The sequence below is a fragment of the Brachionichthys hirsutus genome, chromosome 12, assembly GCF_040956055.1.
Source record: "Brachionichthys hirsutus isolate HB-005 chromosome 12, CSIRO-AGI_Bhir_v1, whole genome shotgun sequence".
Taxonomy (NCBI): domain Eukaryota; kingdom Metazoa; phylum Chordata; class Actinopteri; order Lophiiformes; family Brachionichthyidae; genus Brachionichthys; species Brachionichthys hirsutus.
The window spans coordinates 4,691,543-4,718,771 of NC_090908.1; the positions used below are offsets into that span (position 1 = coordinate 4,691,543).

At 43.5% G+C, this 27,229-nt stretch overlaps 1 protein-coding gene across 1 annotated transcript; it reads left to right on the plus strand.

Annotated features, from left to right (window-relative positions):
* The first annotated feature begins 8,155 nt into the window (after positions 1-8,155).
* itga4 (integrin alpha 4) lies at positions 8,156-26,974 on the plus strand. The gene is made up of 28 exons (XM_068746485.1): positions 8,156-8,349; positions 8,866-8,984; positions 9,566-9,666; positions 10,102-10,234; positions 10,326-10,393; positions 10,580-10,712; positions 12,964-13,049; positions 13,227-13,289; positions 13,373-13,513; positions 13,635-13,743; positions 15,203-15,297; positions 15,581-15,671; positions 15,750-15,795; positions 16,062-16,216; positions 16,720-16,874; positions 17,315-17,467; positions 18,561-18,637; positions 19,246-19,387; positions 19,934-20,035; positions 20,525-20,601; positions 20,742-20,831; positions 22,319-22,406; positions 22,525-22,632; positions 24,803-24,928; positions 25,114-25,239; positions 25,495-25,593; positions 25,822-25,941; positions 26,836-26,974. The coding sequence occupies exons 1-28, from the start codon at positions 8,156-8,158 to the stop codon at positions 26,938-26,940; spliced, it is 3,102 nt and encodes a 1,033-aa protein (XP_068602586.1). The 3' UTR covers positions 26,941-26,974.
* The last annotated feature ends 255 nt before the right edge of the window (positions 26,975-27,229 follow it).

Genomic DNA, 27,229 nt, shown 5'->3' on the forward strand with positions numbered 1-27,229 from the left:
GGTTCAGGTGTTTCTACGTGCTGTTGGTACTGCTTGAAATAAATGAACGTAATAATAGGAATAATAAAGACTATTCTTTATAGTAGCTTGTACTTGACTGTGCAGGCTACAGAGAGTTAAGTATCTGTGGGAAGAAGCAGTTGGACACTGACAGCCTTTTTTTTTTTATGAAAGCATATCTCCTGCCAGACGGTGGGACGAGGTTTTTGTGGTGCATTCAAGTTCACCTCATAAAATCAGAAATCTGCATTATTGTTTTTCAATAATCACATGCTAAAATAAATATAAATAATATATAAATTAATGATGTTTTTACCAGAATAATTCCACTGATCATCAGAGTTGAGGTGGAATTTAGACTTCACAGAAAGCCTACCATAATCCACCTGGGACTGACTAGCATCGCAGGGCCCCAATTCAAACAAATAATAATATTAATAATAATAATAATACATTGGGTTTATATAGTGCTTTTCTAGACACTCAAAGACACTTTACATTGCATTACCACCAACGGCATTCACTCGCTCACTACATTCACACAGGCAATGTGGGTAAAATGTCTTGCCCAAGAACACCACGACAGTGTACACACGTGCGGGAGCTGGAGCTGGGATTCGAACCGCCGACCTCTCGGTCATTGGACGACCCGCTCAACCACCATCGTCGCCCCAACTTCCCCAAATTCACGCTCACACGCACCTACAGAGAACGTGTTCCAATCAATTTAATGTTTTTGGAGGTTGGGGGAAACCGGAGAATCTGGAGAAAACCCACACGGACACGAGGAGAACATACAAACTCTGCACAAATAGGAACCGAACCCAGAACCTTCTTACTGTGAGGTGACAGCACTGCCCTCTGCTCCACTGTGCCGCCACTATCACAGGCTGAAACGACAGGAGACGGAAACAAAGACACGCTGAAAAACAACTAAAGCTTGGACTGGCTGAGAAACGCGAGCACGAGCTGGCAATGGGACACAAAGGCATTCTCCGGAGCTGGAGCTTCAGCAGGGCAGGGTCCAAATAGCAAGTAGTAATGAGCAGGAGATGGATGGCGGGCGTGTCCCCAGGTCTTCTGCCGACTCTCCCGCGGCCACGCCCACACTGCAAAACAAGGAAACACAGGATCAGAATGACAAATCAAACGGGAGACCATGACAGCCCAATGAAATCATTTTAGCGTAGCTCCAGTGGAAGTTCAGTCAGGAACACTCCCTTTTGTCATGGGGTATTTCTCATGGTATCTCTTCCTGTCACCTGGTCACGTGTAGCCAATAGCAGAGTGACACACCTTCATTGTCACCCTATCAGCTTTCTGCTGTCTGTATATACAGGATTCTGTCTTTACCTCTATGTTATGATGATCCTCTAACTTCATATCATCACCAAATTGTTGTAGATTCAAGAGCTTCATCATTTTACAGGCATCCTCGGTCTCAGTAGAGTCATCAGCCACCACCACCACCACCACCACCAGTGTCATGGCTTCAGCCTATTCCTTTTTGGTTTGATTGATTTGTTTCTATTCTGGAAATGTATTGATTTAATTGCACTGATTTAAATGCAATCAACCAAATAAACCCTTCATTCATTCATTCATTCATTCATTCATTCTTGCTGCTGCCTAGGACAGACTCTCTTCAGTACTTTTCTGCCTGATTGAAATGAAACGAACAATCTCAAAACACTGGTGCTCCCTCACCAGGATGAATAGTTCACTTTCCGTGAACTCTGACACACAAATTTTCTCTGATGACTAATAATGTTCTTTCATGACAGATCTCTGTGAGGGAACCGAGAGCCCACCGTGGAGGACATTTTTTATTACACCACCTACGTCTCTATCATGTTTCTATCAGAGCACACACTGTTCAACTGAAGAGGAGCAGCTAGCGGACAGCTACGGTTCAGGAGTGAAGGATTCTGATAGCGCAGAACCTTAATGTCCAGTCGCTGGTCAAACTTGTATGTGATCTGAGAAAGGATGTCGGCATTCCACACGCAACAAACACATGCCGGCTGGCATCCGTTAAACATGTCAGTTTGGTGCCGTTACTTATCAGTAGGAACTCATGATAAGTGGGTCACTCGTGTGTGTGTACGTGCATGTGTGTATATATGAAGATATAAACAGTTATTTCCTCCCATTATCAAAACTTACAGCAGCCCTGCCATCGTCCTCTATCCTCTTCTACACACACAGAGAGAGAGAGAGATGAAAGCATTGTACGTGATAGTACTGATAAGTGATCAGTAGATCCTAACACAGCAGGGAGCATACCACAGATAGCAAGATAACGCACACACACACACACACACACACACAGACAGTGTATTGAGTTGACAAATAAACTCTAATATGAGTCCTGTGTTCTTTTTAATTCGTTCCAATTTTATTATAGATTTGATTTTGTTTCAATTCATTGTGTTCATCGTTCTGAATTTTGCTGTATGGTTAAGAATGCCTTTAAGGCCTGCAGGGGGAACCAAAAGGAGGCTACGCTAGAATGCAATAAACAGATTTTTGTGGATGTAGTGTAGAAAAAGTGAGGAAAAAGTCAGAGGGAAATGAAAGAGAACAAAGGAAGTGTAAGCTACTTGGTGTCATCTGAACACACACACACACACACACACAAACACACATGCACACACACACTCAATCTGCACATGATGGCTGTTTAACGTGACGGACAGCGTCTCTGTTATCATGTGTGTGCCTGACAGAGATTACTCCAACAATATTAGTTGTGTTTCAATGCTTTGAGAAAACTTCAGACTTCACAAACCCTGTCCTCCAGCAGGTCAGCTGCTTCATGTCTTCTGTCTTCTTGTCCATTTATTATCTACCCTGACCTCTGACCTCCTAATTACAAGCTGGTTCATGGTGGCCTCAGTGAAAGACCACAGAACGATCAGGAACTCTGATGGCTGAACGAATGACGGGATGGCGGTCAGAGTCTTCGTCAGAAACCTCACATCTCTGGATTTCCATAAATGATCTGAGTCTGATTCCTGATCTGAAAACCAAAATCAGCTTTCCTGTTTCATGTTAGCCCTGCGATGAACTGGCGGCTTGTCCAGGGTGTCCCCTGCCTCTCGCCCATTGACTGCTGGGATTGGCTCCAGCTTGGCCCGCAACCCGATAACGGATTAAGCAGTTGGGACAATGAATGAATGTTTCATGTTAATAAAAGCACACTTTCAAACATGTGTTTTTGTTCCTTTGTTCGAGTGGATCTTCATACAACATGGACTCCAAAGAGGAAACATGAGTGTGTGTGTGTGTGTGTTTAATGGATTTGATTTTTTAGACATAATGAGTGAATGGGAGGGTGGGAATAGTATCTTGTCAGATTCAACATAGTAATTGCTGGGTCATGAACAGGAAATACCATCAAACACACTCAGTGAATGTTTGTGTGTGTGTGTGTGTGCGTGTGTGTGTGTGTGTGTGGGATGGAGTTCCTGTCCGACATTCACAGAACATCTGCTCCAGCAGTGTCTTTTTGTCTGGAACTATTTTTAACAGACTGGTTAAAATCAGGCTGATAGTTGATGTAGTGCTTAAATAGTGGGGAATATAACAATCATTTTATCTGCAGGAAATAACTAATTGATATTTTAACTTTAAGTTCAGGGTACACAGAAAATATAAGTTCAGATAAATAAACAGTGTCGCGAAATCAAATAGAAATGTTCTCTTTATGTCCTCTCCTTAATCAGGATCAGGATCAGGATCAGGATTAGAATCGGTTGATTGTCATTGTCAACGAGGGTTCACAGACGAGGATTGTTTTTCGGTGCAATCGTGCAACGTGTAACATAAGGTAACGGCAATAATAAAATGCAAACCTCAACGCTATGCTATAAGGTGTGCCGCAAACTACAATAAGTAAAAAAAAACACATATGAATACAGAGCCCAGCACAAAAACAGCAGCATCAGCAGTGGATTCACAGATGTGTGTCAGCAGCAGTAAAAACGAACACAATCACGCAGTGCAAACAGAACAGTGCACGTTACCGGTTGAAAAGTGTTCATGAGACCGAGACAGAATGATCAAATGTTCATGAGTCTTGTAGCAGAGGAGAAGAAGCTGCTTTTGTGGTGGGAGGTTCTGGTCCGGATGGACCGCAGCCTCCTTGGTGTCCTCTGGTTTATTAACTGATGGCTGGATGGACGTCTGGAACAAATCAGAGTGGTTTGAGTTGGTCGGTTCTCCTCTGAGGACAAATATTCATTCCTACTTAAAAGTCGTTGTTTACTAAGTCCAGCTAGAGTGGATTAAAACTGCTTCAGTCGCACAGAGTCGCTCTGCTGGGTGAGTCTTCATATTATCTCATTTCCTTTAACTGCTGGAGATTCTTTTTATTGTTGTTGCCTGGGTAACAAACATGAAATAACACTGCTGCAGTCGACATGCCAGCAGCTCTGTGAGGACACGCAGGCCACGTGGCCGGCGCCTCTGACCCGCTGCTGTTTGTAATCTTTAACATGTCTGCCATCTCAGATAAAGGCGCTTTCTCAAACTGGACCTCCTGGGGTTTATTTCATCATCTGACCAGTAACAAAAAACTCACATACTTACACCACATCTGCCTATTGTCTCTTTGAGTCTGATGTGGAAGGCACATTCGTGCACTGGTTATTATTACTCCAGGCTCTTTTTCATAACACAATTTCCTGCACACACACAAAACACGCGTCTTTTGTCACCGACTCACAAAAATATTTGCAGGCAAACTGCATAAAGCGGGAAAAACGTTCAGTAAAGTTACAACGGACCCAGCTCTCTCTTTGGGGTCACGTTTCTTCGGAATCCCTAAACACAGCAACAAATGCGGTCTCAAAACTTCGTATAACATCATGGTCAATAAGTATTTGAACGTTATTAGAAATGCAAAAAATGTTTTCTATTTGAATTGAGCTCACCCTCTGGGATTCAATCAAATTGTGGGAACATTTGTGTTGTACCGAGTTTAAAAGGAAACAGATACGCAGCCGGAACTGACTTCCGACCGCCTCCTTAGCTCTCCTTTGAAATGTGACGCAACACAATCACATGCAGCTGATATTGATTATCTAATTCAACCTCCTGGTAGCTTCCTCCTCTGTTCTGATTGGCCCATAGCAGGCACCTGGACCTTCAACTGGTGCCACTTCTGTTCTTACTACTACTACTACTACAGGTTTTACTACAGTGTACCTCCCCTATTAATAATAGCACTATTTAGTAGAAAGGAAATAAGGTGAGCCATTTTGTACTTTTGCTTGACAGCACAAATACCACTACTTCAGTATTGCAGAAGTACTCTCCGCTCGCTCTTAAATTCACAGTATGTGGTTAATGAAGCTCAGTGGCACTACTATTAATACCTCATTAGCACCGGCAGCTCTTGCATTGGGTAACGCACCAAGCCTCAGGCAGCCTCAAAATGTCATGAACATTTTTGTGGTAGTAGTTCTGATCAGGCACTTTCTCAGGCTTTGTTCAGAAGACGGCTTCAGTTCTCCTTTGCACTGCTAGAAGTGTTATTTTATCTGAGCAGGATCTCAGACCACATGACGGACCACATGCTGGTTCAATAGTTTACGGACAACCAATCACAATGCTTGTTTATAACAAGTTATGTGTTGAATAAAGATTTCTTTATTCTTACGACGACATTTCAAGTTCACTGGATTTGTATCATCCCGGAGGTGAGAACGGAAAACGCCTGTTGGGTGAGAGGGAAACTCTTCGAGCAGCGATGGGCTTCTCTGGCTGGACACCCACCGGACCCGAGACCCCGACTCCTCGCATTAGCGGTCATGAGTTTATCATCGGTTTATGGATCATTAGGATTTCACTACATTCACATAGTGGGTAGTGCTGTCGCCTCACAGCAAGAAGGTTCTGGGTTCGATTCATATCTGTGCAGAGTTTGAATATTTTGTTGAGTTTCCACCATGCAATTTAAAAACTGTGACAATTTGTACAAAGCTTTATCCACACAACAGTTCTTTGTTTAAAGTTGATTCAAGGCGTATTTTGCGAGGTGGATTTGTCACAAATGAGAGTTTCTTTGGCATAACACAAAAAATGTTCCATATTTTTTTCATGAAATATTATGCAGACATTTAAGTTCCTCTTGAACTTTTGCCTTTTGGCAATTTTGAGACATATTACGCTATTTATTTTATTGCCTCTGTGTGATGAAGCCCTGTTTATTCGCTGCTAACCTCTTGCAGAGGTCATTATCATACAGAAGACTCAGCAGTAAGCAGAAAGACAAGGTCAAGTTCTTTGCTTGGAGCTGTTTCATGCGTGCACATTTGACACGCGTGCGTGTTGTTTGTTGCGTGTGCAGCTCGAACTCTTTGCTCACATTCAGACCCAGAAATAAGATGACAGCGCCCCTGACTCCATTCACACTGTGGTGATCCGCCTAACTGAAAAGGAAACACCCCGAGCACGCACACACACACACACACACGCACCGGACAGAGCCGGGAGTGGAGAGGAAACACGCGCGCCCACGATCGCGCACGGTGAGGGAGGGTCTCCGCTCCATTGATTTCTTGTCAAACTCAGACGAGCTTCAGTTTGAGATGATTTTTCCATTCGGGTTCATTCACTCCGGTTTTTTCGGTTCTCCTTCCTCCCCGTCAGGTCCGGACCCTCGTGGGCTGCCCCGAACCGACTGAACGCCGGTTACGCACGAGTCAGAGGCGCAACAGGAGGTTTCACGCTCCAGTCTCACCGGGAGCGAGAGGCGTTTGGACAATCCGGAGCTGTTCAGGTCTATCTACCCGAAACTTCAATATCTCCCGGGTACCGACGGGACATCAGTGGTCTGACCGGTACAGAACCATCAGCCCCCCCTTTAATTAGAACCAAACATGAATAAATAATAATTAGATTAAAACCGGTGAAAGTGACAATGAAATCAAAAGTTGTGTTAATCTATACTGGTTAGAGTGATTCTTATTTTTTGCTTGATAGTGTTACTATTTTATTCTATTCTCTTAAGAACGATATATACTGTATTTCTGGTTTATCTGGATCACAAGGGTCATTGTGGGTCATGTGAACTGATCTGAACTGTTACTGATCTGAACTGTTACTGATCTGAACTGTTACTGATCTGAACTGTTACTGATCTGAACTGTTACGGATCTGAACTGTTACTGATCTGAACTGTTACGGATCTGAACTGTTACTGATCTGAACTGTTACTGATCTGAACTGTTACTGATCTGAACTGTTACGGATCTGAACTGTTACGGATCTGAACTGTTACTGATCTGAACTGTTACTGATCTGAACTGTTACTGATCTGAACTGTTACGGATCTGAACTGTTACGGCTCTGAACTGTTACTGATCTGAACTGTTACTGATCTGAACTGTTACGGATCTGAACTGTTACTGATCTGAACTGTTACGGATCTGAACTGTTACCGATCTGAACTGTTACGGATCTGAACTGTTACTGATCTGAACTGTTACCGATCTGAACTGTTACGGATCTGAACTGTTACTGATCTGAACTGTTACTGATCTGAACTGTTACGGATCTGAACTGTTGGTTTCAGTCTGATTTAAGCTGATGATGAGAGAATTGCTGTTTCTTAAATTATTATGGTCGCTAATAACAGTTGGGGGAGATTATCCGATCGCCCGCACATGTTCAGTTGTTTGTGTGAAAAGATGCTTCCAAACTTTATCAACATATTGTGACGGCAACAATTTTGTGTAACGGTTGCTTGAGGGCCAAGGAGAAGTTTCTTACATTTGGAACACATTCAGTTTAAAAAACACTCATGAACAGCTAATGGTGCTCCAACACTCAGGAATGTGTATTGGAATGTGGGGGGTGCACTTTGTGATGGAGAGGGGTAGAAACATGGGAATGTCATCGGGATGTTTCTGTGATGGACAACGACACGGGACCTGGTCGGGGTGTGAACCCGCAGCGTTTCTAGAGCTGAATGTGTAGCAGCCTCCTGGGATTGATTCTGGAGGAGCAGCAACACGTTTGAATCTAGAATTTCAGTTTCTCATGTAAATGTGATCGATGGATGCTGCTAATGCTGATAGCGGCTGATCTCAGTGTATATTGATCGTTGCTTTGTGTCTCTCTGCTATTGTGTAGTGTGCTATCCATCATGCCTCCCTTCGTGGGCAGCTTGTGTGCTGCCTGCTGCCTGGCCCTGATCCTGGTCCTGATCCAGGTCCTGGTCCTGGCCCATCCGGCGACCGGCTACAACTTGGATCAGGACAACAGTCTGGAGTTCAGTGGTCCCCCGTCCTCCATGTTTGGATACTCAGTCCTGCTGCATCGCCATGGAGCTCACAACTGGTCTGCATCCATTCTGTATATCTGATACTGATTATTGATACCCTGCTTGTATACTGATTTATTGTTATTGTGCATGCATTAATCATCAATTGATCCCCAGTTAGATTTTGTCATTCATACATTTTTGATTTTCTATTGGGATCATCCTGATCCACAAGTTCTCTTTTTCCATTTCTTATCCCAACAGAGCTACAGAACCTCTGTTGATTGGTTTTAAATATTGTTATTGATCTCATAGTGACCTGCTGTTATTGATCTATTCACCTGATATTCAACTATTTTGACCAGCCATTGATCTTCTGTTCATCTGCTGTTGGTAGTATAGTAAATATGTATTTTTATCTGTTGATGTTTGATTGATCTTTTGTTGTTGTTGTTGTGTGTGTATGTGTGTGCACGCACACATGCTAATTAGCTATTTCTTGTCACTGAGAGAAGCTCATTCAAGTTTTACACACAGATGCCATTCAGGGACTGAAGTCATCAATAGTCAGCTCCTCTCTCTCTCTCTCTCAGGTTGGTGGTCGGAGCCCCGGTAGCGAACTCCACCTCCAGTCCACTGGCTCAGTCTCCTGGCGCCGTATACCGCTGTGACATCACAGCTGAGCGCCGCCGCTGTCACCCCATGCATTCTGGTGTGTTTCTGTCGGCCTCTGTGTTTGTCGTTCAGCCTCACGAGTTCTTCACACAAATTCCGATGCATAGATTATATGAAAGAGAGCAGCAGCGTCAGAATTTTAATGAGAACCTCTTTTGAAAAGCAGCTGAAATCAAACATACCTACGCATAAGTTTTGCCTGATTGATTCAATTGTAAAAGTTTATTCTAAATATTATGCCAACATCATGTTTCTAACAATTTTGCACAGGGACATGAAAACACTGAGAAACCTTTTGAACTTACACAAGTTAACAAGAGTCAACATGTGGTAGAACTACTCAGAATTGTGCAATATAATCACAGACGAAGACGAAGACATTGTGTATTAAAAAAAACGTATAACCTTTCTGTGAGCAGTGCCACAGAAAGGTTCGCTCTTTGGATCATGATGCTCTACAGATGCGCTTGTTTTATGTTTATTTTTGTCTTGTTCGTGAAGTGTCAGCCTAACATGCTGACAGCGGTGACAATTCGTTGTAGAACAACGATTAGAACGACGCTGGATTTCCCGTTCCGTGCGTGAGAATGTAAACTGGCGTGTTTGCCCTACGTGCAGACGTGCTGAGCTGTGGGAAGACGTGTGAAGCAGAGAGCAATCACCAGTGGCTGGGGGTCAGTCTTTCCAGACAACCAGGAGACAGCGGAGGACACATCCTGGTAACACACACACACACACACACACAGATAAACACACACTGAATATTGGGGTCAATTTTACAAGGTTCCGCTCAAGCAGTAAGTAGAATAGAAGAGTAAAGTAGTCATAAAGATGCAAGATTGTTTTAGAGCGCGTGATAAAGAAGCCGTGTTTACTGCTGTCTCTATTCTGTTGAGTTTTATGTGTTTATTACAAATAAACGCTATCATGAAACTTGACTGAGGTACTAGTGTCTCCCCACTGGAATCATCTCTATCGCACAGATCAGGTTTAACAGGGCCGATAATGTTCTACACACACTCTGCTATAGTCTCCCTCTCAATGACACGGGTCATGGGAATAACAACACTCTGCTTCTAACTTGTGTTATTGTCCTTAATAAGGCCATGTCACATGTTGTGTGTGTGTGTGTGTGTGTGTGTGTGTGTATTCAGGCGTGTGCTCACCGCTGGAAGAATGTCTTCTACTCAAGGAAAGACAGTCAGAACCACAAGCTGCCTAACGGAGTCTGCTATCGCTATGGCGATGACCTGAGGCAGGCCCAGCCCATCATCCCGTGCTACAGAGGTAAAACGTATTCCGCTGTTTGGCTGCAGGGGGAACACACTTGATGTGTTTGATCTTATTTTTCGGTTCATGTCTCTCGTGTCCCCTGCAGACCACCAGAGGAAGTTTGGCGAGGATTATGGGTCATGTCAGGCTGGTATTTCCAACTTCCTGACTGAGGTCAGTGACACAAGCTTCTTTAACGTCCCGTTTGCTGCCCCTGCTTCCACCAGCAGGCGGCCTGCGATCCATCACTGCTGTCTTGTGTCTGACTTCAGAAGCGTTCGCTTCAGTGTTTTAAAGTTCCCATCCATGGAAAGTACGTTATGTCACACAGACCCTGACGTCTGGTCGTCTCCCTCTCAGGATCTGATCATCATGGGAGCTCCGGGTACATCTTACTGGACAGGTTCGGTTCTGGTCTTCAACACGTCCAGTGGAGGGATGTCGGTGTACCTGGATGAAGACAATGAAGCTGTCAGCTTTGGAAGCTACCTTGGTAACGACACAGTAGTACTGTATCGGTACTACTAATGCAATTCAGCTAAGAGCAGTATACAGCATGCTTTTCCATGGTCCATGGTGTGTGTCCACAGATATGTGTTCATAGTCTTATGTCCATTCCGTCATGCAATGACAGGGATTCGTGATTTGCTTGTGGGTGCTGCCGCCGAGCCCGCAGCGGGGCTGTGGATGAGTGCTTCCTGTGTGACGACCGTTGCTGCTGCGCTTCCTTCTTTAGGCTGTGCCTGGTGACAGTTTGTGAGACAGTTTGTGAGAGGACCCATCTATGCAGTTGCATCACAAGTCATTATTTAGTCAGCAAATAAGTGTGGTTATAAAATAATCTCTCACATTTGAATGGATGACATGAGACAGTATTGTTGGGAAGCATTGACAAATAAGTAATAACAGTAAGGATTCTTGCCACATGTTGTTGTTGTTGTTGTTGTTTTATCCCGGGAACAGAAGGGTTTTATACATTTTTGTTTTTGATGCTTATACTTCCAAGGAAGGGACCAGAGTAGTGTGTGAATGTTTAAGATGAAGCACAGGCGTTATTAAATGGGAGAGTAACCTGCGTCCATTTGGAGGGAGTTTCCTTGTTTCTTTGGATCATTTGAATTTGGAAAAAAATGGAATGAATTGCTTCATGAATGTCTAAAAAGTGAACCATGTTCAGGCTCTGTAAGTAAAAGGTCACTTTTGCTCCTTTTTAAAGAAACTATAGCAAATGTTTGCTGCAGCAGCTTAAATCAGACAAAAAAGTGCATGAACAGGATGAAGAGCAGAAAGGTGTGATGTTTTACCGCAAGACTGTTGAGCTGAGGATCAGACACAAACACCGGCAGGCAAACAGCTTCATGAGTTTAAAGTGTACGTGTGTGTGCGTGAGAGTGTGTGTGTATGTGTGTGTGTGAACACTGGCTGCTTTTGTGTGACTCCTTCTTGCAGACACACACACACACACCTCCGGTAAATGCAACTACAGCTCTTGTCTCACTAAAATCAATTTAGGATATAATTTCACATTCATTACTTTAACAGTTTAATGTACTTCATGGTGGCGCAGTGGGAAGGGCCGTCGCCTCACAGCAAGCAGGTTGTTGGCTCGACTCCTTTCTGTTCGGAGTTTGTATGTTCTCTCCGTGTCTCTGTGGGTTCTCTCTGGGTTCTCCGGTTTCGTCCCACCTCCAACAAACATAGAGCTGAGGTGAATTAGTGACATGAAATTGTCCGTAGGTGTGTGTGTGTGTGAATGATTGTTTGTCTGTGTGTGGCCCTGCGATGAACTGGCGACTCATCCAGGGTGGACCCCGCCTCTTTCTCCTGGGATAGGTAGTAGATTCAGCAAATCCTGTGATGTGGATTTCAGATAAGCAGTCAAGAAGACGAATGAATCTATCTACAATGATGATGAGGAATAAGCTTTGCTTATTTAACCGTCAGCAACAGGTTCTGTTTGCTTCGTGGGAGGAATTCAAACAGTTACAGCGAGCTAACCCACAGAATCCTCCGCCCAACACCTCTACACACACCTTGTTCATTTGTTTAATCGGTTAGAAAAACGAAGAGGAAACGTTAGGAAGTGTGGCTGTTTCTTGGAAAGATTCAGTGTCACAGCCTGTTTTTGTGGTTTTTTTCAGGAGCAGGAGCAGAACTGTAGTTCTTCTGTAGAGGAGACACTATTCTGAGAGTCAGTGGTGAAAGAAGTACTCTATTTGATCTGTGAAAATACTTAAATATACATATAGTAAAGTATCAACAGTAAATGTATTTGTTAAAAAGGTCTCCTAAAACAAAGTGTTGCTTAGGGTTCGGGTGCCGCCACACACTGGTTCATTTAAGAGGTCATAGTTCAAACAGTTGTAGGATCACTGTGAAAATTAACATAAAATAGAAATCCTCAAATGAAGTACATTCACACAACCGCTCAAAGGTTTGGGGTCACTTAGAAATTCCCTTATTTTTGAAAGAAAAGCACTTTTCTTTTTCAATGAAAATAACTTTAAACTAATCAGAAATACACTCTATACATCGCTAATGTGGTAAACGACTATTCCAGCTGGTTGTCTGGTTTTTGGTGCAATATCTATACGTAGGTGTATCGAGGCCTCGGTGACCCCAAACCTTGGTGACCCCAAACCTTTGAACGGTGGTGTACATGAAACATGTTCTGCTACTCGGGTTAACAGTCTTACTCTCGACCGGGACAAAGGTCTGAATGTGTCGTGTTGTTTGTTGTTCAGGTTACTCCGTCGGAGCCGGTCACTTTCTGAGTCCTGCTACTGTGGAAGTGGTGGGCGGAGCTCCGCAATACAACCAGAAGGGCAAGGTAGGGTTCGGGTCTATACGCCCCCATCATTCTGTCAGGCCGTCTGTGGACTGACTCTGAAAGGTGCTTGATTGTGTCTGGAGCCCCTCGTTGTCTTTGAGTTTTGGGTAATTTTGCGTGTACTTGTCATATGATTGCGATGCTGACGTTTTTGCGTGGCTGTCTTGTGACGTGCAGGTCTTCATCTTCACAGTAGATAAAAGCATGCTGAGGGTCGTCGCTGAAGTGTTTGGAAACGAGGTGAGAGACCACTCAGCGTCAGCGTTCTCCGTTCAGAACGAAGGAATAGACTTATTGTGTGAGTTTTGTGTGTGTTTGTGCAGCTGGGCTCTTACTTTGGCTCCAGTGTGTGCGCCGTGGATCTGAACGCTGATGGTTTATCAGATCTGTTGGTCGGGGCTCCCATGGCAACTGGAAGTACCAGGGAAGAGGGAAGAATCCATGTGTACATCAACCAAGGGCAGGTGAGGACACACACACATGCACACACACACACACGCACACACACACACAGCCATCTCTGACTGTTGCCATACTTGTTTTTGAAGTCTTCTCACAGTCGGTTTAATTTCTCTTCTTCTTCAGTCGAAGCTGCTGGAGGCGGAGTTTCAGCTGACGGGCAGCAATGCCTACGCCGCCCGCTTCGGAGAGACAATCGCTGACCTGGGAGACCTTGACGATGATGGTTACCACGGTAATGACCAAACATCACCACCGGATTAATGATCTTTTATTTTGTGAAACCATTCTCATTATTAATAGCAATGATAAAACTAGGAAAGCACTCGGAGAGCGCAGACCTCCGCCAAGCAGCTCATTCCCCTCCTAATTGGATTTAAACCGTCCACACGGTGATCTGGATCAGCACCAAAAGTTTATCAATCGTTGTTGGTATGTTTATACACCAACCATGAACAATAAAATTGAAGTGAATGCATATTTAACAAGCCTCCTTATTTCAGCTTCCCTGTAATTTATACATGGAAAAATCCGGATAATCCAGTTGGGTATCTGGATTGCTCTCAAAATTTAATGGGATCTAAATTAGACCAGATTTAGTTTTCATTATCATCCATCCAGCAGTTCTTCCGTAATCCCAATGACAAACACAACCTCCTTGGTGGAGGTAAATACTGCTGCTAATACTGCTGGAAATACTTGAACTGGGAATTCAAATACAGTTCCTAACGTGTTCTTCTAACTACAGCATCGACTACACATTACCAGTAGCATTCCTTTAGAAGTGCTACTACATTACTACATTCCTTTAGAAGTGCTACTACATTAAGCAGCGGGGCCTCACTTCCTTTCCTCAGGGTGATTAAAGTGTTTTCCATGCTTTTTCCACTTTCTGCCCTGAACTCCTGCCTCACAAATTATCCTCCCCTAGTAGTACTACACTTTGACTACTTCATTAGACCAAAAACCCAGAGCTGGTGTATTTTAGGTGTCTTATCAAGGGGACAAAACCCACCCACAACCAGCAGCATGAACAACACTAACTGCCACTTCCTGATAACAGAGGAAGGTCGTTGACACAACGGTGAGGCCAGACCCCTCACCATCTGTGTGTGTGCGCGCGGGTGTGTGTGTGTGTGTGTGTGTGTGCGTGTGTGTGTGAAAAGGGTGGAGTGTATTATTAAGTTCATTAAAACTGTAATGACAAACTGTTGCACCTCTGTAACTGACACAGCCTTCTAATCTGCCACAGTAATATAAGAGGTTTTATGTGTGTGTGTGTGTGCGTGCACGCGTGCTCCAGCAGCTCTCTATTTGTAAAGAACGGTTCTTTCAGAATCCTCAACATCTTCAAAGGGACTCAAGTTAAATATTAAAGGACCAGGCCGCTATTTTCTCATGTTTATGTACGAATCCTTGGGCCTTAAATCCTGCTGACCAGTTTCCTAAACAGCCTAATCAGTAACCCCCCCCCCTTAGAAAGTTTAAACTTCCAGTGGTTACATTCACAAATAATCAATTAATGATCTGCAGTAAGTTTAACATCTCTAAATGTGTGATAGATAAATGAACATAACGCCGGAGCTGTATGAAAGGAAGCAAATAATATAATATTATGTATTATCCTCAGAAAAGAGTCCTCACAAATACAGTAATATGCGTGTGTGTGTGTGTGTGTGTGTGTGCGTGTGTAGACGTTGCGGTGGGTGCCCCACAGGAAGATGACCTTAAAGGAGCCGTCTACATTTATAATGGAAGAGCGGACGGCGTCTCAGCGACTCCATCTCAGGTTCAAACACCAACACTGATAGAACACCGACCCCTCCAGGAAACACTCAGAGAACCCACACCTTCCCGTAACTATTGTTTATAAAGGCTCGGCCACCAATTACTGAGAACAAAAAGTCTTAAAACATCTCAAAAACACAAGGATTGTGTTTTATAATTTCATCACTGGTTATTGTCCCCCTCTAAATTTAGATTTTAATTGCCTCCATCTTGTTGTATATAGTGGGGGGGGGGAGATCTGTTCTGTGAGGACTAACTCGGTGTGTGTGTGTGTGTGTTTTCAGAGGATTACTGGATCCACCCTAGGTCATGACCTCAGGATGTTTGGTCAGTCGCTGAGCTCTGGCATTGACATTGATCATAATGGCTACCAGGGTAACTGTCTCCTCGTACATTGCCATGTTGTTTATTTGATCTGCTTTAAGCCGGGATAAACTCACTCTCTCCCTGCAGACGTGGCGATTGGTGCGTTTCTCTCAGACTCCGCCCTTGTTCTCAGGTAAGAACACCCAGGAGTATTTCAGCTGTAGTTCTGCACACTTTCAGGAGGAATTTGTGGCACATGAGAAGCAGGACATCCCACAACATGGTAGGAAAAAAAATAAAATTGTGGATGGATATCTTTGTTTAATGACTGGAAACAACAAAACAAACTTACTGTTGTTAATTTAGATGTGAGAATCAGCAAGAGGAAGTCTTGCGTCTCAATTTTGGTCCAGATGGCATATTTTAATCATTTGTCTGCCTGTTTCCTGCCTGCTGTAGGACCCGCCCTGTGATTCAGGTGAAGGCTTCTCTTTTGCTGCCTGATCAGATTGACCACCGGATGGCGCTGTGTCAAGAACACAAGAGTCCAGCGGGCTGCTTTAATGTTTCGGTCTGCTTCATCGTCAGCTCCAGAGAGTTCAAAGGACCTATAGGTACCGTGAGCCCAGCTGTTGACGTCATCATTTCACATCTTCTCCACTGAGTTTTCATTTTACAACTTGGTTGTTCATGGCTAGCGTCTGCACTTGAAAACTAATTAGATTCAGTTTTAAAACTGGGGCTCTTTTTATTTAGGAAATGCAGAACTGTGACTTTTGGACTGGGTGACCCGACGCTCACTTCCTGACTGAGTCACATCACATTACGCTGTTCTGAGAGACATTATACATCATTCACTGGCAGCAGTTCAATTGAAGTGAATAGACCAATATAATATGTATGGCATCGAGTTGTGTGCTTGTTATTAATACAAAACATTTGCAAAGTTGCTAAAATTGTAATAATTTTTTTTGGTTTTGAAATGTACAACTTGACAGACCTGCCACGCCCCTTAACGGTTGCTATGTTTGGACAAATGCTGTTGTTAGGGAGGCTTGAGCAAAGAGTCATTTATATTACAGACATATTGAAGTTTTTTTTTTCTTCTCTTCTTTAGATCTCCAGTATCATTTGACGGCTGACCTTCTCCACAAACCATCATTCCCTCATCGTTTCTTTTTCCATGGCAATGGATCATCCAACAGCACGAGAGGGCGTGTGAGAGCGCGGCCCGGCCAGGTCACATGCATGACACATGTGGCTTACCAAAGGGTAAGACATTCACATATGCCCCGTGAAAAAGAACAAAACATGTAGTGAATGTGCTCAATTTGACTAATTAGATAAGCTATCGTGAAGTGGTTCGGTGGTGTAATGGTTAGCGCTGTCACCTCACAGCAAGAAAGTACTGGGTTCGAGTATTATCTGTGCGGAATTTGCATTTTTTTTCCCCCTGTCATGCGAAAACATGGAATTTAGGTGAATTAATTACTCCAAATTGTCCGTCTTTCTCGGTGTGGCGCGGTGGACCCCGCTGGCGACATGTCCGAGGTGTACCCGCTTCTCACCCATAGCAAACTGGGATAGGCTCCAGCAACTCCCATGACTTTGGATGAGAGGATAGTCTCATCTACAAGAAAATGGATGGATGGATTAGCTGTAGAGCTGACAACAATGTTCAGTATGCGTGTCCCCATTTCCTGTTTCTACAGAAAGATGTGAGGGACATTTTTACACCAATCCAGTTTGAGGTTTCCTACCGCCACAGAGAAACCAACACCCAAAGAGGCTCGTCCAAAACCTTTCCCCCATTAAAGCCCATTCTGCAGCAGAGCGGAGGACACAAGAACACTGTCTCCAACCAGGTACCAACGAGTGTTACGACCAGCCAGATAAGAAAGACACACACATCAGTGTGCATTGCCCCTGTGCAATAAACTAATAAATAAAATAAATAGTACCATGAGTTACTATCCATTCTGATTACCAGACTTTAAAGATGTTGGATGCTTTGAATCTAATATTTATTCATTATTGTTTGATCAATCTCAGAACTTATTTGCTATTATCTGACAATGATTTTGGGTGTTTTTCATTTATCTTGTCCAGCATGTAAACATCCAAATAACGTGATACGTACCTCCTCCATGTACCACTTTTAAACAGATATCTGTCAATTCAAGTGTCTGGTCCAGACAGATGGACACCCACTATATGAGTCCTACGTTCTGTCCAAGGTTTCTGCCTGTTAAAGGGAGGTTTTTCCTTGCCTCTGTCGCCAAAGTGCTTGTTCCTGTTGGGACAAGTTGGGTTCTGTCTTTCCCTGCTACACCTGTAAAGTGCCTTGAGATGACGTTCTGTTATGATATGACGCTACATAAATAAATAAAAAATAATTAAATAAAAATCAAGCGTTTTAAAAAGCAGCATTAAGCTAAAAGTAATTGTCAGATAACAGCTGATGGGTTGTGAGTCTGCATTCATGCCAGTATATTCACCTACACGCAACCAGCATCAGCTCACGTTAGGTCAACACTAAAACGGGCTGTGAATGGAAATGCTACCGAGCCGTCGTTCATGTGCCTGAAGACACATTCAGAGATAGCTCATTCATCTTAATCAGATGTAGTTCAGCAGCACTCATTCAGCTCTCTGCTTCAAAGTCTCTTCATCAGGAAACTCATGATTTAAAGGGAAGGGAACGTCTGATGTGTGACTGTGGCCCGTTTCACATTCTCAAGATGACTTCCTGCTGAGCCAGATGTATTTCCATCTGCAACACGTTAACAGAGATCAGTCATTCATCCCGTCTCTCTCACCATGAGCTAGCGTGTAGGAAGGACTTAGTCATCTGTAAGGCATGGGTCAGGGTCAAAGGTCACGCTCTTTACTGTGCATTTCTTCATTCATTCTCATGATCGATGCGATCAATAAACTCTGTTTCGTTCACTCTGCCAGACTCGGTTTGCTCGATCCTGCTCTCTGGTAAACTGTTCGACAAACATGCAGCTGTCAGCTCAACTGGTGCTGCCACAGTAAGAACACACACACACACACACACACACACACACACACACACACAGCACCCATTAACACCCGGTGTGTTTTATTTGTCCACGTCTAATACGTTTGTGTTGCGCTGAATGTATAAGATAAGACCAGTCATTCATTCTGTAGAACAATATGCGATGTGGAATCGGTTTAGCCCGGATGTCCACACGTGATGCTAATTAGCTGGAAGATGAAGGAGGATTTTCTACGCTTCACTCAGCTGCAATGCTTTGATGCTAGTTTCAGATGGGCCGTACTGTTGTTGTTTTCTCTGGACGATATCATAGGAAATATGCTGATTCAGTCTTCTATCCAAGAGTGAAATGAGAGGATAGCTAAAAAATATTTACCAAAAACCCATTTCTCTTCAGGTACGGATTCAACAAATATTCTGTTTGTGTCAGAGAGAAAACGTCAGAGTTGCTCCCCTTGCTTTTGTTCTGGATTTGTCTTGAGTTAAACAGGTTCACATTCAACGTACATTATGTCAATTGATATTTTAATTTAATTCTGTTTAATGAATAGCATTTCACTGTTTCTGACTGAATTATCAGTGTTGCTGTTGTTTTGAATCTCGTTTCCTTGACGACAGACAGCAGCAGTACTTTGCCGTCGGCTCTGGACAGACTGTCTTGTTGAAAGCCTTGTTAGTGAACACTGGAGACGACGCCTTCTTGCCACGACTGACGCTGAATTTCCCCAGCAACATCCACTACATTAAAGTACTGCAGAATGTGAGTTTACATTGTGTTAATGAGGCAGCTTAAATAAGGTCCAATATTATAAACTGCATGCATGGCCCTAAAGTCCCCCCCCAAAAACTAAAACTAAAAACTCTGGGCACCCACAGCATTTCAGAGATTGGTATTTTTGTTAGATAACCACAAAAAAGTTATTTTAAAATTGCACCTTGAAGGAAATTAGAATAATGTTTAAGTTCTATATTTAATCTTGGTTATTGATAACAGCAAATCAGGCTTAATAGTACAACCACAGCAAGCAGAAATTGAGAAGCAGTTCAAGTACAACAGAAGATCAAAGTTTCACTTTAATAAAAATGTCAGTCAATAATTTGCCTTTCGCCATCACGCCGTGCGACTCAAACGCAACTGAATAGTTAAAACGTAATCTTCCTGATAAGGAATAAATAGTGATAAAGGAATTGAAATGTATTAATAAATGAATATATAACAATAATTATTAATTATAGACTGATCTGCTGTCTAACCAACACAACAGTTTGTTTTTCCACTTGTGCTGAATGAACTTTGTGTGTGCAGGAAGACAACGTGGTCAGTTGTGATGTCATGCAGGAAGTCAACAGCACGATGGCAGGAGTGGACTGCAGTGTCACAGACCTCCTCCTCTCGGCCCGGGCCCAGGCAAGCCTCGGCCGATTCAATAGCGTTGTTGAATTAGCTTAGCTTATGTAGTGGCACCAAGACTGAATTTACCTACAGAAATGCAGTTGTTTTGTTTGCCATGAATGTTATTTTAAATGTTTTACAAAGCAAGAACAAACTGACATTCGAGAAATAGGAAGGAGCCAAATGCAGGAAGGACAGCTGGCAAAAAGAGAGAAACAAGTCATGGTGATGCTTTATTTGTGGGCTTAGCAGCAATCCAATCCAATCCAACAGCAACATGAATGACATCAACGTCCATCCTGTTAGCATTGGTAAAACTACAGTTAGCTTATTTTGCTCCTGAGGCCAGTCAGACTCAAAGTACCTATATATGTTGTTGTTGTTGTTGTTGTTTTTTGCCTTTCCTTCATCTCAGTTGTTATTTGGAGCAAATATTATGGAATGAACTGTAGAAATGACGACGTTCCCCTCAGAAAGGTCATGTGCGTATTTCCTGTTTCTTAGTTGAATATCAGCTTCCTATTGGATGTCAGCCAGAACAGCACACCTGGTGACGTCATGATCCACATCAACACCAGCAGGTAAGAACTCATCAGTCAGGACGAACGCTTTATTACCACTGTAACGAATTAAACTACAAAACTGCCAAATCGCAGCATGCAAAATGTTATATTTTCATCTACGTTATTTCCATAGTTTAACTGTGTGTGAATCTCTGCAGTGATAACTACGAGAGGGAGGAGTATCTCCATGACAACGCCCTCAGTCTTCCTCTTCCTCTTAAATATGGAGTCAACGTTAACATTCACGGGTGAGTAGGCAGTGCAATTATTAATATACCAACTACTATTACAAATTAACGTTAATAAAAAAAATTGTTTTTGAATCAAAATAACATTTACAAAAGTATTGTATTCCCATTTCATGTTAGAATAAAAAAACAACTAAAATCACCGTGTTTTTTGATAAATGTGTTATCTAATAGCATTTTGGTGGCACAGTGGGTAGTGCTACCAGGTTTGAGTCCGTTCTGCGCATGGCTTTTCTCCGGGTTCTCCGGCTCCCTCTCATCTCCACCTCCACACTAAACTTTCCGTAGGTGTGAGTGTGTGCGTGAGTGTTTGGCTGTGTCTGTGCCCCGTGATGTGCTGGCGACGCATCCGGGGTGTGTCCCACCTAGCGGCAGTTGTCTGCTGGGATAGGCTCCAGGAACTCCTGTGACACGCAAGGGGGGGGTAGACCAGCTATAAGAGATAATTAAGGTTGTGTAATCTACAAGAAGATGGATGGATGGATGGATGAATGGATGGATGAATGGATGGATGGATTGATGAATGGATGGATGATGGATGGATGGATGGACCAATGGATGGATGATGGATGGATGGATGGATGATGGATGGAGGATGATGGATGGATGGATGGATGATAGATGATGGATGGATGGATGGATGGATGGATGGATGAATGAATGGATGATGGATGGATGGATGGATGGATGGATGATGGATGGATGGATGATGGATGGAGGATAATGGATGGATGATGGATGGAGGATAATGGATGGATGATGGATGATAGATGATGGATGGATGGATGGATGAATGAATGGATGTTGGATGGATGATAGATGATGGATAATGGATGGATGATGGATGGGTGGATGGATGATGGATGAATGGATGAATGGATGGATGTTGGATGGATGATGGATGATGGATGGATGGATGGATGGATGGATGATGGATGGAGGATGATGGATGGATGGATGAATGAATGGATGAATGAATGGATGAATGGATGAATGGATGATGGATGATGGATGGATGGATGTTGGATGGAGCTTTAGCAACCATTTGAGCTGTATCTGGAGATGCTGAAGTTAAACATCTGGCTACATCTGTCATTAAGCTTAATAAATTATTTTTGAACTTCTTGAATGACCAAATATTTTTTTGCATTCAAAGTACAGTACTTAATATTACTTTAAATGAGGATTTGCGGTATGAGACGGTTTCTTCCTGAGCCCAACCCCAATCTAATAAAAGTAAATGAGATTCATTTGCAGTTTCCCCTCATTATTATACTTCGTATTACTTTCTATATTCACCAGAACAGTTACAATAGACGTTTTATAATATTTACTCAGGAGGGACACAAAGCTATCGTCAGCTGCAGCTATGGAGTCCAACGGATCGCACCAGCTGTAGATACCAACGTTGTTAGTGTGTCCTCAGCGGCCGTGTCCTCACCAAGCTCAGATCAGCCGTCACTGATGAATGTCTGCCTGTCTTCCAGTTTCGTGTCCCCCACCTCATTTGTTTTCGGAGATGAAGACTTGACCCCAGTCGACTGTTACAGTGAACGATTTAACTACACATACAAGGTCAGTGTGGTTCAGATGTTGACCTGAGACCATGACGTGCATCAGTGCGACAACCGGTCTCTGTCAGTCTCCCCGCTGATGCAGTGCGTCTGTCCTGTTGTGTGTCTGCGCTCTGCAGGTGTTGAACTCTGGACCCAGCAGGGCTGTGGATACTCGGGTTAAGATTGCACTGCCCAAGATCCTCGCACCTTACCGACACAGACTGCTGCAGGTGGTGGACTGGCAGGTACGTCCACTCCGACCAGCAGCAGCAGCACAACAGGAACGCCACACGGTGCAGATTTAAACTGTGGAATACTGCCACACACAGAGAACTTGTGTGTGTATATATACCGTATTTTCCGGATTATAAGTCGCGGTTTTTTTCATAGTTTGGTCGGGGGTGCGACTTATAAATCAGAGCGACTTATATATGCTTTTTTTTACAAAATCTGTGAGCGCAGAGACAGTAGCCTACACATTTCTATAACAGGTGTTACAGGGAACTCTGTGACCCGTCAGAATCTGTCGCGGTTTCTGGAGGTTCAGAGTTATCTGTCACACCTGTTATCTAAAAACACCAATTAGAAGGGCTGAATGAAAATGTCGCCGAAAAGAAAGTCATATTCCGCGGCTTACAAGCTTCAGATAGTGAAATATGGAGCCGAAAACGGCAATCGAGCAGCAGAAAGAAAGTTTGGAGTGAGCGAAAAACTTGTAAGGGACTGGCGAAAAGCGGAGGTTACGCTTACTGAAATGAAGAAAACAAAGAAAGCTAATCGCGGGCGACAAGCTAGGTGGCCGCAGTTGGAGGAACGAGTTCACGCATGGGTGCTTGAACAACGTGCTGCTGGGAGAGGTTTGTCAACGGTGCAGTTGCGTCTCCGCGCCCAGGTGGTTGCCAGGGCGGTGAATATAAACGGCTTTGCGGGAGGACCTTCTTGGTGTTACCGCTTCATGCAGCGCAAACGCCTCTCTATCAGAGCTAGGACGACACTGTCCCAAAAACTGCCAGCGGACTTCCAAGCCAAGGTTGACAGTTTCCGCGCGTTCATTGAAAAGCATGTAAGTGATCACAACGTGACACCGGATCATATTATTAACATGGACGAGGTCCCCCTCACTTTTGACATCCCCATGGGCCGAAGTGTTGCAGAGAAAGGGCGAAAAAGTGTGAATATCGTTACAACTGGTCATGAGAGATCACACTTCACAGTGGTGCTGGCATGTTGTGGAGACGGATCAAAACTGCCACCGATGGTCATTTTCAAACGAAAAACCATGCCAAAAATCCAATCCTTCTCAGTTGCAGTCGCCGTGAACGAGAAAGGGTGGATTGATCAAGAAATGATGAACTTGTGGCTTACAAAGTGCTACAATAAGCGACCGGATGGCTTCTTTAGAGCACGCAAAGCTCTGCTTGTGATGGATAGCATGAGAGCGCACATCACACCACAGTTAAAAAATAAATTAAAAGTTTTCAACTCCATACCTGCCATCATCCCTGGAGGCTTAACCAAAATACTCCAGCCACTTGATATCTCCGTGAATAGGAGCTTTAAGTCAGTTTTGCGTAACCTGTGGGAGCAGTGGATGACGGATGGAGAGCACAGCTTCACGGCAACCGGGAGAATGCGCCATGCAACTTTCCTGGAAGTCATTGAATGGATCGACAAAGCATGGGCTTCAGTGACAACCGCAACCATCCTGTCGGGATTCAGAAAGGCTGGAATAATTGGAACTGCAACTGACGACGAGTCTGATGTAAGCGACGTAGAAGAGGAAGCGGCGTCTTGTCTACCTGCCGAGTTGGGGGAGTTGTTCAAAAGTGACACCGAGGATGAAGATTTCCTTGGATTCCTTGATTCGGAGTAAAACCTGATATTTTGGTAAACGTGTTAGCATGTTCTTTGTGCTATATGTTGTTTGGTGTTGGATTTTATCAAATACATTTTCCCCAAAAATGCGACTTATCCTCCAGTGCGACCTATATATGGTTTTTTCTTCTTAATTATGCATTTTTTGGCTGGTGCGACCTACAATCCGGAGCGACGTATAATCCAAAAAATACGGTATATATATACAGATAGGATTAATAATAAGCACTTGTGAATTCATAGGAAGTATTTATGGAAATGTCCCACACTCTTTTAGGTTTAAATCAGGAACTATAATCCAATCAAATCCAAATAATTATCAAAGAATAACTAAATAAGAAGACAAAGAACAGATAATGATAATGATGTGGACATATTTTATTCAGTACCACAAAAATACCTCGGTGGCAGTACTTAGCCGTGGAGGTATTGGTATAGTGTTGGAGGTGCAGCAGTAGTTGCAGTGATTACAGCCAGTCGAGGTATACTTGTTTCGTGTCAAACGTGTGTGTGAGCCTTTATATTTCCTTCTCCCTGCAGTCGTCTCATGGTGTGTGTTCAATCAGCGACAAAACCGTCTCGGTCATCGAAGACTGTGACGTTCCTCAAGCGTCCTTCATCAAACAGCTCGTCTTCTTCTTCTCCTCCACCTCCAGCCGCAGAATGGTACACACACAAAACGTTCCCTGAAGAGCGTGCACGATTGTTCCTGTTTGTGAATCAGCAGTGAACGCAGTAGCTGGGAGTGACTGTACATGCCTTTCTGTTCGGCCTGCTTCAGCTCCAGTACTGAATATTCTTCACTGCTCCTATCTGACCTGCTGCGCATGAACTTCTCTCTATGCGTGCAGTTCTGTGGGCGGGGTGATGAGCTGTGTGAACAGTTGTTGTGTCGCCTTGGCAACCTGGAGGTGGGAAGAGAGGCCGTAATCCAACTCGAGATGAGGCTGAACCCTGCAGTGCTACTGCAAGCTCCGGTAACACAGAACACTCACGAATCGTTCGTGTGTAGCTGCAGTTGTTGAGCATCAGACGAAGCATTTCCATCCTGCTTCACAAGTCTGGTTGGCTTCCAGAGTAAAAAACAAAAGTCCTTTTATCAGCTTTACATGCAGGCATTCTGTAGAGGAGTCTCTGCTGAAATGGAAGCAGGTTCAATGACATTTAGTGAAACGCACGTGTGTGTGTGTGTGTGTGTGTATGTGTGTGCCTGATGTCTGTGTCTGTCTCAGGGTCGTCATGGTATCATGAGGATGGAGAGTACCGCCCTGATGACCAACCCCAGAGAAGATCTTCATACCATCATCATCCACGGACAACCTGTAGCACAGGTACCCGTCACACTGCACATGAATACAAACCGTTGTTAGACTTGGCTTACTCAGACTCCACGCCCACACGGCTCCGCTTCTAACAGGAGGCTGATGCTGCATCTGTTTCTGCAGGCCACAATATGAATAGAACTGCAGCTCACACCAGCCTCATGAGGAATCTTAAAGTAATCCGGCCACCACGTATTCTAGGTGTTACTAATATTCATGCTTGTGATGCATTTCCAGGCAGTGATAGAAGCTGTTTTTACCCACAAACCCTCGTCAACGGTGAAGGTCTTCATTATCGTCATCAGTTTAATCTTGGGTCTGACGATCCTGGCTGCTCTCATCTGGTGTCTGTGGAAGGTAAATGCTGCGTGTGAAACAACACCGGGTCACAGTCAGAGCTTCAACCTGCCTCAGCGTAGTGCACTGCTGACAACACAGTATAATGGTACTGTGAACTACAGTACAACACAGTATAATGGTACTGTGAACTACAGTACAACACAGTATAATGGTACTGTAAACTACAGTATAATGGTACTGTAAACCACAGTATAATGCTACTGTAAACCACAGTATACCACAGTATAATGGTACTGTGAACTACAGTACAACACAGTATAATGGTACTGTAAACTACAGTACAACACAGTATAATGGTACTGTGAACTACAGTACAACACAGTATAATGGTACTGTAAACTACAGTACAACACAGTATAATGGTACTGATTAACTACAGTACAACACAGTATAATGTTACTGGTAAATGACAGTATACCATAGTATAATGGTACTGTAAACTACAGTACAACACAGTATAATGGTACTGATTAACTACAGTATACCACAGTATAATGCTACTGTAAACCACAGTATATCACAGTATAATGGTACTGGTAAATGACAGTATACCACAGTATAATGGTACTGATGAACTACAGATTACCACGGTGTAATGGCACTGTAAACTACAGTATATCACAGTATAATGGTACTGATGAACTACAGTATATCACAGTATAATGGTACTGATGAACTACAGTATATCATTAGGGAATGGTGATGATAAATTGCAGTATATTGTAATGTGATTAATTTAACAATCCAATGTTAAATCCAGACAATGTCGTTTATCCCAATATAACAGTTAACCGCCCATTAATTACATGAAGCACATGTAACAAGATATTCCATTGATAAAGGACAGAATATCGGTTGTAACCAAACTATTTCTGTCTCTGTGACTCTCAGGCTGGTTTCTTTAAAAGAGACTTCCGGAAGAATAAGGAAGAGGAGTTTCGGAGAGACAGTTGGGACTACGTTTCTAAAACTGATAAGAGCGAGAGCACTTCCTAACCCCAACAGCCACCTCTGGCCTTGACCTCTGACAAAGTGGAACAGTTTTAATGAAGCACATGTGCTGATTGACTTCATGGATTGCCATGTCTCAGAATATGGCTACTCAGTTTGTCCGGAAGAGTTACGAGCACGGCTGGTGAACGTCACGGCTCAATGAAGTTGTGTGCCGCACTCGTAACAAGCCCAGCGAGTCTCAACACGGACTGAGTGTCCCACGTGAAGATCTGCCAAATAATTCAGACTTGGAAAAAGACAGACGTGATGAATGAACGGAAGATTATAAAGG